General features: G+C 42.5%; 1 protein-coding gene across 2 annotated transcripts in view; it reads right to left on the minus strand.

Annotated features, from left to right (window-relative positions):
* The window catches only part of LVRN (laeverin), a 67,203-nt gene that overhangs the window by 31,952 nt on the left and 22,338 nt on the right, over positions 1–12,913 (minus strand). For both annotated transcript variants that reach the window (XM_043920555.1, XM_043920554.1), the window contains exons 3-5: positions 12,689–12,828; positions 7,938–8,064; positions 1,047–1,201 (exon numbers count right to left, since the gene is read on the minus strand). In XM_043920555.1, coding sequence (XP_043776490.1) covers positions 1,047–1,201; positions 7,938–8,064; positions 12,689–12,828 — 422 coding nt within the window. The remainder of the gene's footprint in view (positions 1–1,046; positions 1,202–7,937; positions 8,065–12,688; positions 12,829–12,913) is intronic.

Genomic DNA, 12,913 nt, shown 5'->3' on the forward strand with positions numbered 1-12,913 from the left:
ACATCCAATGACTGGAAGCAATTTTTGCTTTAAAACTGTGATGCTCAGAAATAAAGTAAGCTAGAATAGCATTTCTTAAACATCCACAAAAAGTTAAGTTAAAGTAGAAGGCCTGAATGTTCACTTAACACCTACTAATGACAGCATCTCATACTCTAAACAGACTACATCAGGATTTTGCTGTAAGCAGTTGATTATGTTTTAAGGACATGATTTGATCTGTACCATGTAAGAATCACTCAAGTATTCGTTTCTGCAAAGTGGTCCAGTTGTAATTATTTTCTATTTGAGCTTAACAGAAGGAAAGTGTCAAATGATGATGAAGAGAATCAGGAAAGAAAAACAAAATAATTTCCAAAACCAACAAATCCACACCCTGGTTTTTAACCAAATTCTTATAATAGCAGTGATGTATTAATAGTTAGCACCCTATTTTCCAAAACAATGTGTCACTTAGGCTATAATAAAAAATGACACTTTGGGTGATGATCAAGACTTGTGAAAGTATGTGTTGACTGTGTAACAGGGTATAATTTAATCACAGTAAATCACTCTTCTCTAAAACTTCCATATAATAAGAAGATAATTTCACAGTTTAGATGACTGTCACCTCAGTGATACTAGTATATTGACTATAATCCTTTAACTTGTAACTTCTCGCAAAAAAAAAAAAAAAGTTTGTGACAATCTACTGATGAAATGGGATATCTTCTAGTGACTCTATTTTAAGCTGGAATGAAAAGCAGATAATCATAGATCTGCTTGGCTTACTTTTCCTGAAGAGAACTTTGTGGCACGCAATCACTCTTTAAATATACGACCTGCTAATGTTCTGAGATTTCTCATCACTATGATCTATCACCAAAAGTTCAAATCCATCAGGATCTGATTACATAGTTCCTTCCTTGTTTTCACTCATTGGACCACTTTTCAGGTTATTTTTTAAAATTTGGTGTACGGTAGGGCTTGAAAGATTTTTGCTACTTTTGGTACAGAAGCTGGAGAATATTTTCATGTGAAATAAGAAAGAATATTTTACCACATGCCTGATGTCCAATCTCGTGGGAGACAATGTAGAAGATCATGATCTTTTTTTCTGTTAATTTATCATTTGGCTGCAGCAACAATAATGACTCGTCAAATGTCAATAGTCCCCAGTTTTCCATTGCACGGTTGTCAAAAGTAGGCAAAGCAATTATATCTGAGTGGATTTAAATGGAGGGAAAAATGAATCATCTCTTTCTCAAGATTTGAGACTTCCAGATACAAACATCTCAAAATGAAATCATAAAATTACTGGAAAGAAAATGCAAGTGGATATCTATAAGGGGCAGGGGAAAGGCATTAAAGACATAGAGAAGACAGAGTCAGAAAACAAATTGTTTTGACTATATGAAAATTAAATACTTCTGATTAAGGACCTATATCCAAAATATACAAAGAACCCTTGAAACTCAAAAATAAGAGAACAACTTTACAGAATTAGCAAAAGATCTAAAGAGACACTTCACTAGAGACACACAAATAGCAAATGAACAGATGAAGATATGTTCAATATCATATGTCATTAGGAAATAGCAAATTAAAACAATGAGATACCATGACACAGCAGTTCAAAACCAAACATCAATGTTGGAGAAGATGTGGAACAATAAAAACATTCATTCATTGCTGGTGAGAATGCAAAATGATACAGTCACTTCAGAAGCAATTCAGCAGTTTCTTATAAAGCAGAACATGGGTTGGCTATACAGTCTAGCAGTTGAGCTCCTAAGGATTTACCCAAGTGAATTGACAACTGAAGTCAGCAACATGTACATGAATGTTTATAGCAGCTTTAATCATAACTGCCAAAGCATGGAAGCAATCAAGATGTCTTTTAATAGGTGAATGGATAAGTAAACTGTAGTACAGCCCTACAACAGAGTACTATTTAGAGATAAAAAGAAATGAGCTGTTAAGCTATGAAAGGGCATCGAGAAAACTTAAGGGAATGTTGCTAAGTGAAAGAAAAGTGAAATATGCTCAGTCATCTCCGACTCTTTGCGACCTCACAGTCCATGGGGATTCTCCAGGCAAGAACACTGGAGTGAGTTGCCAGGCCCTCTTTCAGGCGATCTTCCCAACCCAGGGGTCAAATTCAGGTCTCCTGCATTGCAGACAGATTCTTTACCAGCTGAGCCATCAGGGAAGCCCAAGAATACTGGAGTGGGTAGCCTATCCCTTCTCCATAAGATCTTCCCAACCCAGGAATCTAATCCAGGTCTCCTGAATTGCAGGTGGATTCTTTACCAGCTGAGCTACCAGGGAATCCCACTAGGTGAAAGAAGCCAATAAGAAAAAGTTACACATGATTCCAGTTAGTACATAACATTATGGAGAAGGCAAGCTTATATAGACAGTACAAAGACCAGTGGCTGTCAGGGAGCGGGGACAGGGAGGATGCAGAGGTGGAGCAGAGGGGATGTTTCTGACAGTGACTCTCTCTACGACACTGTAACGGTGGGTATATGTCATTACTGTATGTGCTCGGTCACTTCAGTCGTGTCCGACTCTGCAACCCGCTGGGCTGTAGCCCACCAGGCTCCTCCGTCCATCGATTCTTCAGGTAAGAACACTGGAGTAGACTGCCGCCCTCCTCCAGAGGAGCTTCCCGACCCAGGGATCAAACAAACCCACGTCCCCTGTGTCTCCTGCTCTGCAAGGGGATTCTTTACTGCTGAGTCACCGGGCAAGCCCTCACTACTGTATGCATTTGTTGAAATTCACAGAACTGTCCAACACAAAGAGTGAACCCTAATGTAAGCTATGGACTTTAGTTATAAAAATGTATCAGTACTGATTCATCAATTGTAATTTGAAAAAATCCACACCAGTGTAAGATGTTAACAAGAGGAGAAACTAGGGGTGGGGGTAAGGGGAGGGAGAGGAGATATATGACGACTCTTGGCACTGTGGGCACACTTTTTTTGCAAACTTAAAACTGTTTAAAAAATTAAGTCTATTTAAAATTAAATATGTTAGTGCACCAAAAAACACCACAAACAAATCTGAAAGGCAAAATACAGACTGGAGCAAATATTTGCAGCCTATATCACAACTAGATAATATTTTTTGAATACTTAAAGAACTTTGGTGAACAAAAAGAAAAAATGTGAACAATTCAATAAAGAAATAATTCAAACACCCAAAAGTCTTATTTAAAATTTTCAGCTTCATTAGCATCAAAAACAAAAATTAAAACAATGATATAACTTAAGCTTTCAAATGTATGAGGTTAATAATTAGTATTGGCTAGAATTTATAATTAGGAATAGGAAAACTGACACATAGCCTATTGGTGAGGGTATGAACTGGTACAGTTTTTCTGAAGCACTCCAGCAAAATGCTTCGTAACTTTTAAAAATGTTCCTAGCCTTTCAATTTTTGGAATTTCTACTAAGGCAAATAGCATGGATATTTGTAAACACTTCCTTATGTTTTCTTTCATGTTTTAAAAGCAGCCCCTCCCCCTCAAGAAAGGAAAAATCAGTCCAAATTTTCAAACACTGAGGATTAAATAAATTATTTTGTCAAATTGATATGTAGGCAGCCTATGAGTTAAAATGACAATAAAAAAGAACAGTTACCTGGATCATATTGCTTTATATTGTTAATTTTTTTTTTAAATCAAAGAATAGTATCAATTCCATGGTGTCATTTTTGTTAAAAACAAAGAAGCAAATGCAGAGAAAGATGGACATTGAGACAAAGACAGACACTGGGAAAATAGACATCAAAATGTTACCCATGGTCATCTTTGCATAGCAGCATTGCAAGAGATTTTGCTTCTCTTTTTTTTTTGCTTTCCCTATCTTTCCAAATTTTTTACAGCGTGATCATTTGTTACTTCTGAAACTAGAACAATACAAGTTTTAAAATTTTCCTTTGCTAGTGAAAGAATATCATTGCTAATAGTCCATGCTACATTTGCCTCATGAATGCTTTAGCTGTGCTATGCTCAGTACTTTAGTTGACTTTACACTTGGTTGAAGCTGACAGTGTACAGTAAGAAATACTCAGATCATTACATAGCCTCAACAGGTAATGCTCCATTATCTTTGAACACACTTAGTTGCCTCAGCCTGGGTTTCCCATTCTACTGGATAGTTTTCCATTGTGTGAATGAGCCATATCCATTCTATCAGTGACCCCTTTGGTTGCTTTTGGTTTGGCACTAGTATGAAACGTGTAGCTACAAACATTCTTGCACATGTCTTCTGGCACGTTATGTGCTCAAATTCCTCTTGAAGATATATCTAGGAATGGAATTTCTGGGTTTTAAGAATTTCTGGAATTTCTGGGAATTTCTGATGATCAACATTGTAAGACAACAAACAGGTTTTTAAGTTGTAACAACTGATACTCCTTTCAACAGTCACTTTCTAACACTTGTATTTGTGAGAATGCCTACTCGTTGACAACTGAATAGGTTGTCACTGTGACCTTGGGTACTCACTTCTCAGACTGCTTAATGAGGTTAAATATTTCTTCATAAGTTTGTTAGCCACATGTGTTTCCTTTTCTGTATAACATCTATTCATATATCTTTTACCTGTTTTTTTCCTATTGTATTTTTCTTATTTATCTGTAGGTGTTCTTTATATATTTGGGCTACTCCCATTACCACTTATTGTCCTCTTTCTTTTTCATTTAACTGTTTCTTTAAAAATTTATTTATTTGTAATTGAAGGACAATCGCTTTCCAGTATTGTGTTGGTGTCTGCCACATAGTCCTCTTTCTCTGGAGACTTCATGCTGACTTCATCAGTCAGTGCTGTCTCCTACTTCGAAGTTTGTTTGCTTCTGTTTTTAACATGTAGATGCTATCGCCCGAACTCAGCTACCTGAACAGAGCCCCTACCACCTACGGCTTCTGCATTCAGAGGGCACCTAGAAAAGTAGTAGGTGATTCTCACTTACTCAGTAGATTCTCACTAATTACAGTAATTACGGCACCACTTTATGATTTATATAGTACGTGAGTTTTATTGCTACCAAAAGACAAACTTTGCTGAGATGTACAATATATATTGTTAGCCTGCTATGGTTACAAGCTAAGAGAAAATTAAAACTTAAAAGGAAATTTGCTATTTTAAAAGTTTGCAAGTCTTAAATACCCATGCTGCTGCTAAGTCACTTCAGTCGTGTCCGACTCTGTGCGACCCCACAGACGGCAGCCCACCGGGCTCCCCCGTCCCTGGGATTCTCCAGGCAAGAACACTGGAGTGGGTTGCCATTTCCTTCTCCAATGCATGAAAGTGAAAAGTGAAAGTAAAGTCACTCAGTCGTGTGTGCCTCTTAGCAACCCCATGGACTGCAGCCTACCAGGCTCCTCCGTCCATGGGATTTTCCAGGCAAGAGTACTGGAGTGGGTTGCCAGTGCCTCCTCCGAACCCATACTTACTCCTAAAAGCATCATGGTGTCACTTTTCTTTTAAAGCTTATAACAACCCAAACAGCCAACTCCTCCAGCAGCTGTAATAGTTTTTTTGTTTTGTTTTTAAATGACTCAACCAAAAGTCAAAGTAATTAGGAGACATCAGTTCATCTTCCTTTTAAACATCCAATAATAGAGAAACTCCATTGTAATCATCTATCCATCAAAAGGCAGTTTTGACTAAGCACCACCTACACGTGCTCATAGAGCAACACTGGCTCAGATGCTATGAAAGATACAGCAGGGAAAAAAACTGCCAACATAAATTTGACTTCCAAGAACTGGTAATCTAGCCAGAATTTACATGGAATTATGGAACTCATTGAACATATCTTTTCCCCCCACACAAAAAAAATGTTTACTGTTTACTACTTTGAGAGAGGGGCTTCCCCTGTGGCTCAGAGGTAAAGAATCTGTCTGCCAATGCAGGAAACATGGGTTTGATCCCTGGGTTGGAAAGATCCCTTGGAGAAAGAAATGGCAACCCACTCCAGCATTCTTGCCTAGAGAATCCCATGGACAGAGAAGCCTGGCAGGCTACAGTCCATGGGGTTGCAAAAGAGTCAGACATCACTTAGCAACTAAACAATTCTGAGAGAAGCAGCGTCATAGGCTCAGAAGATGCTTTAAAAAAGGACAGCCCAGACCCTGACCCTCAACTTGCCCTTGACCTAATGCAGAGATGATTAGGGTCTAGCAGCTCAAGAACTTGAATGCAGGGATGCACAGGATGCTGTGGAAGCTTGGGAGAGAGAGAATCAGGGAAGACTTCCTGGAGGAGGAGGCACTGCGTTGAGAAATATAAGAATCAACAAGTTGGGTAAAAGGAATGGCAGGATGTGCAAACTGAATGTGCAAGAGCCTGACCAAGAAGAGAAGAAGATGAAAGTGTAGAAGAGAACAGAGACGCTGCTAGAGCAGCCCTCCAACTCTGAGAAACTGTCAAAAGCCCCGAGAGGTTGGCAAGAGGTGCTCTATTAAAGACAGGGTGTGAAGTTTGGACTTGATCCCCAGGGCAATGGGAAGCCACAGAAAAGTTTTAAACAGGAGTAACACGATCAGATTTTGCTTTGGAAAGATCCCTCAGGCCTCAGAGTGGAGGATGAATTGGAGGAGAAAAGAGGGACAGTGGTCAAACTAAGCAAGGTCAGTTGTGGTCAAGACTGTAGTGACATGAGCTAGGGAGAATGAGGGGGATGGGGAAGAAGGGGGTGGAGGGGGAGATAATAAGGAGGTGACTAACTGCATGGAGGAGATGCTTTGACAGAAGAGGATATCAAGAATAACTCTGAACTTCTCCTTATCTAAATAAAGATAAAGAGAAATTTTCTTGCCTAGACAAGGGTCATCTTGAGATCTTCCAGCCATAGAAGTGCCAGAAACTTGGTCTCCATGCTCAGATTCCTGTTGCTGCCAACTTTATTTCTTTCCTTCTTTTTCTAGTTTTTTTTTGGCTGTGCTGTGTGGCATGCGGGATCGAGGATCTTAGTTCCCTGGCCAGGGATTGAACCTGTGGCCCCTGCAGTAGAAACTCAAGAGGTTTACCCACTGGCCTGCCACAGTCCCTGCCTCCGACTCTCTAAATGACAGGTGTAACCTCTGGGATCCACGAGCAGGCACGGCTGGCCCCCGTTCCTTCACTCCCCGTCCGTCCTCAGCCGGAAGGCTTGAGTGGCAGAGGCCCCGGCTACACAGCATTCGGGAGCCTGGAGCGCCCTAATTTTTACTCCCCACCTTCTTCCACTGTCTGCCAGTAAAGGCCAAGCATACTTTCCCCCAAGACTCCGACTAAATAACCTGTCAGAGGAACAAGACACACTGACATGATACCCTCAAGCGAGAGAGAAAAAACGTGGAACAACTTTCTGAGCTGAGCAGCTCACATAATTTTAAGGACATTCCATACAGATCTATGCGAAATAAAATGTTTACATATTCCTTCGAGGATCGTATTCTGTTCACACATGATTCCAATTTTATACAACAAAAATTCACTGATGGGACCCCCAAGTCCTAATCCAATGACTCACAGCTAAAGAACATATTTTGAAAAAAACAACAAAACTTTGCTAAAGGGAACTGGAGTAATTCACGCAAGCAGTTAAAAGGATCCAGAACATTGCACTGCATGCTTGCGGTATGAGATGAAAGGACAGAAAGCCAGGGAGAAGGTAAGGTCTGGAGGACGTAAGCCGCCAGCAAGCACCCATGAGGGACCTGAAGCCGGGCACCCTCTGAGCACCAGCCAGTCATACGGCACGAGAGAGAGAGAGCAGGCAGGCCTCTGCGTGTTTAGGAACGTGTAGGACACGAGACGGAAGCCAGCAGGGCTGATTCCAAAACAGCAAAAACAGCAAAACGCCAATGGGTCCTTGGAGGCCCATCTAGGTATCTTTTGATCTCAACCTAGAGCACCTATAATAGGAAATCAAATGCACTGTAAGGGAAGATACCTCACCTGTTTTTGGAAGAGGGTAACTGATATTAAATAAATCCTCCAGAAAAGAGAAGATGGGACCTGTGATGTTCAAAGCAAAGTCTGCGTTTCCATCTGCAATGGCATCTTTCCGGGCCCAGATGCGTATCTAGACAGAAACAATTAAGCAGTGATTACAAAAAGCAATATGTACAGTGGTTCTGGAAAGTGGCAGCCTGCTTGCTCCAATTTCCTGATGCTCTGGAGCCAAAGGTTATCTTTTCAGAAGAAGTTGCGTGATAAAATGTTTAAATGTGACCATGCAATGAGAAGAGCCCTGGAGGCTATTCATTAAGTTGGGAACAGTGATTCTTCAGAAACTGTGTTATTTCAATCTTTTGCAATAACATGTAAAACTTCTATAATTCAAAAATAATGCTGGTTGCAGGGGGTGGGGGTCGGGGCTTTACCACTGGTGGCTCAGTGGTGAAGAGTCAGCCTGCCCATGCAGGTCTGACCCCTGATTCAGGGAGATCCCACAGGCTGCTGAGCAACTAAGCCAGGGCGCCACAACTACTGAGCCTGTGCTAGGGAGCCCGGGAGCCGTAACCACTCAGCCCGCGCGCCACGCTAGAGGCCGTGCTCCGTAATGAGAGAAGCCACTGCAACGAGAAGCCGCACACCACAGCGAGCAGCCCCCGCTGGCAGCAGCTAGAGAGAAGCCTGCAGAGCAACAGAGACCCAGCATGGCCAAACATAAATAAAAGATAAATCAAAAAAATCCTGGGAGTGGTATCACCCCCACAGAAAACATGGACTCTACATCAGAGTAAAAGGGCCCTTAGGATCCTAGCTTCCCTTTTCAGGACATATTTCCAGTGATTCAAAACAGAGTTGTGCAGTTAGTAGGGGTTACAGAGTATAGAACATATGAAACAAATGTGAATCATGCAAATTTAAAATGATTTGTTAATAAAAAACATGAACGCAAGTGTGCTCAGTCGTGTCCAACTCTTTGCAACCTCACGAGCTATAGCCCACCAGGCTCCTCTGTCTATGGGATTTCCCAGGCAAGAATACTGGAGTGGGTTGCCATTTCCCTCTCTGGGGGATCTTCCCAACCCAGGGACTGAACCGGCATCTCCTGCATTGGCAGGTGGATTCTTTACCACTGTGCCACATGGGAAGCCCCCAAAACATGAATAGCCTCATCTTATTTTCAAAATTTGAAATAAGCTTAATTTCTTTAATTTTAAAAGTCTCATGACTTCTACAGTTATTGAAGCAAGCAAATTATATCCTCTGTATATGACACTTTCATGCTAGTAGTAGATGGAAAGAAATCCCTGCCATGTTTTGTTAGTTTAGTGTGACTGTACTGTTGTTTGGGTGCTTCAACTTGTTTGTGTTATTTTGGTGAGTAATTTGATGTTGTTTTACCATCCATTGTCATTTTGTTTTGAAATCATGGTATCCCTTCAACAATACCATCTGAACACTTTTAAATGGAATGGCTAGTGTCAATGCTTACACACACGTATGAAACACCTAACTCTAGAATGAAAGTTAGCGAGGAGGGAATTAAGATAATCATCCTGATTATGAATACAGTTAATTTGGGAATGAGCTCTCTACAAAACACAAGAGACAACGTGAAGAAAACGAAAAGCAGCACAACATTATCTGCAGATTGCTGTCCTCCAACCAAACGTTCACTTGTCTTTGCTTTCATTTCTGTTGGAAAGTTTGTCTTGCGTTTTATGACTTTTAAATGACATGAGGGCTTCGGAATGCTTCCCTTTCACAAAACCCAACCACCTGTTTTAGAAGCCTCCTGCCTGGATCCTCTCCTTTCTTCCAGGCTCCTCCCACCCCAAGGCCTCAGTCCTGCCCCTACACTACCTGTACCTGCCCTGTCCCAAGCTCTCATCTCCAAGGCAAAGTCAGGAGGACATCTAAACCAGAGCCCACACTGCTGAGTGGAGGTAACAGTCACCACGTTCAGGATAATATGTGCATATTAACTGTAGCCTTTTGGGAGGGAAGGCAGTAATAATGTGTGTATAGAAATTTCCAGTTTACAGGCTCCTCCCACAAATGACCACTCTAAGCCACAGTGGAGGCAAATGATGATTTCAAGCTGTGGGGGAGGGGCAGGGCAGTGAGGATCACAAGTATGCGTGGGACATTTTGAAGAAAAAGTTCCTTCAAAATCACAGCTAGCCCACCAGTGTGTCCTTGTGGTCCTGCTTAGACCCAGCAGACCTCAACCTCTAAAGGAGAAATATCTTTACATGTGCACATGTGTGATAAACTCTACTCAAAATATGTTATTTCTGAGAAACAGAATATTTCCCGCTGTATCAGGAAACGAAGGTGTTACAGTTGTCAATGATTGCAGCCCTCCCGTATGAGCCGATGAGCCCTGAGAAAACACAGGAAGGTAAAGAACACCTGGCCGCTAGCAGCCATCAGACTGTAGCCACTCCCCATGGTGAGCAGCCCCAAGGAAGCTCAAGATGTGAAAAACAGGGTACTGGTCCCAGATAGCTGAGGGTTCACATCCCTTCATGGCTGCCATAACTGTCGAATGAAAAAATATATGTACCCTAAAAGTTGAGAGTTATGGCAGAAATTTTTAGGACTTCAAGCCCGGGAGACAGCATCTCAAGCAACCAGAGAGAACTGCTCTGAGGAGGCGAGGGGAGGAGTCAGTTTACACAGAAGTATTGCAACAAAGGGCAGGTAGTCTGAACATCAAAAGATTACTGTTAATTAACGAAAACCCCAGACATCCCAAGTTAAGGAATTTAGCACTTTCTATGTGGGAAGATGCAAGAGTCTGGGCTCACTGAAATCATTCCTTTGATATGTACCTCAGCTATCTGTGGCGGACATCCTGTGTACTTCACATCCTGAGCTTCCTTGGGGCTCACCCTGGGGAGTGGCTGTCATCTAATGGCTGTTAGACGACAGGTATTCTTTTCCTACCTGAGTTCCCTCAGGGCTCACCAGCTCACATTGGAAGGCTGCAATTGCTGATGACTATGACATCCTTCTGGAGAAGGCAATGGCACCCCACTCCAGTACTCTTGCCTGGAAAATCACATGGACGGAGGAGCCTTGTAGGCTGCAGTCCATGGGGTCGCAAAGAATCAGACACGACTGAGCGACTTCACTTTCACTTTTCACTTTCATGCATGGAGAAAGAAATGGCAACCCACTCCAGTGTTCTTGCCTACAGAATCCCAGGGACAGTGGAGCCTGGTGGGCTGCCGTCTATGGGGTCGCACAGAGTCAGACACAACTGAAGTGACTTAGCAATGACATCCTTCTCTATTGATATAGCAGAAAATATTCCATTTCTCATTTCCAACCTTAGTTATGTGTGTCTTATATTTATCCTCATGCCACGCATGAACCACATTTTCAACTTTGCTAAATTTTTTCTCTTATTTAGGGAGTCCTTTTTCCTTTTTGTAGAGTCTGGATGCTATTCCAAGAGTACAGTCTGGTTCCCTGTAGAGTATATGGTGAATTCCTTAGCTTTCCAGAACTGAGTCATAGCCAAACACAACATTCCACTGATAAACTCATCCCAAATTTCAATTTTCTGGCTAAGACCATTACTTTCTTAAGCATGTTCCATTTTCTCTTTGCTTCCATAGCAGCTTTCTTTGCAGGGTGATCTTTCATGAAGAAACAGATATGATCCGTTTATAAGAATTATTCACTGTGCAGCAGCATTGAGAGCAACAGGCCAACAGAGATGAGGATGCTGACAGCCATCCTGGATCGCTCGTGAGCGCTGAGTCACTGCTTCATACCAGGTACAGAGCATAGGTTTCCACACCGAGTCTCCATGGATTTATCAATGTACGTCATGAATGTTTGACTTGGCCCAGGTTATATCTGTGAATATCAAGGATCTACCAGTGATTATTCAATAAGGGAAATCAGGCTGGAGCCAACAGCTGAGGATGATAATGAGCTGTCCTTTGCATCTAATTTAGGATTATTCATTCATCCTTCGGAGGAGGAACTTTGAGCAATTCTCCCCTGGTGATAAGAGCTGGTTCATTCACAACTTCTTTATCTGCACAAGCCAAAGGCTGGAAATTCATGCACCCAGGAGACAGCCTCAGCCTCTTGACTCTACACTCTTGACCCCACACTCTTGACCCCACACTCTAGCATAGGAAGTGAACCAGTCCATAAAGTACTGTTACAATCATCTTGGTATTTTCCCAAAGGACTATTATGTAACAAAGGTATAACTGGGTGAAAACTAAGTGTTCCAGGACAGAGCACCTATTTCCACAACTGTGGGGAAGTGCTCATACCCAGTAGGTCTGCTCCTTCATAGGGACGGTGCTTAACCTGCCCGCATTTCAGCCAGAGCAGCTGCCCCAACTGGCGTCAGCTTGGCATCAGCTTGCCCAGCATGGTACCAGGAGCATGTAGGCAAGGGAGACAACAGGCAACCTGAGCTTCAGCATGCTAGTGCGGCCCCTTCCCCGCTTCTCTCTGTGCTCTGAAAGGTAGCAGGGCCCAGGAAGAAGGGGCTCAGAACCCGCCTGTAGGGGACGTGAGGCGCAGCCTTTCTGTAGACATCCCTCCGCAGAGCCCCAGCGGAAAGGCTGCGCTCCGCTCAGCATTGTGCTCCGAGCAGTGACAGGGCTTGGGGGAAGGAGCAGCAGAGGTCCGTGACCGAGCAGGTGCAGCCCCTGACGCCGAGGAGTGCCTGCAGCCAGCACAAACGTTCCCGCGCCTGGAGCATCTCCCTCACTCACCTCCTTGCCCCTCTCAATCCTGCTGATGTGTTCATAGTCACAAATAACAAAGGCAGCCAAGTAAGTGGGCATGTGGGGCGTGGTGTGAAAGCTGGTAACAGTCCACTTGCTTCCGTTCACATCTTCTTTCTCAGACTGACCTAAAGAAATTGATTTTAGTCCAAATCACTGTAAATAAGCAATAAGGAACACAATTATCTGCCTTTGAAACAATTTGTCAAGTCA

Source organism: Cervus elaphus, chromosome 12 (assembly GCF_910594005.1).
Source record: "Cervus elaphus chromosome 12, mCerEla1.1, whole genome shotgun sequence".
Classification (NCBI taxonomy): domain Eukaryota; kingdom Metazoa; phylum Chordata; class Mammalia; order Artiodactyla; family Cervidae; genus Cervus; species Cervus elaphus.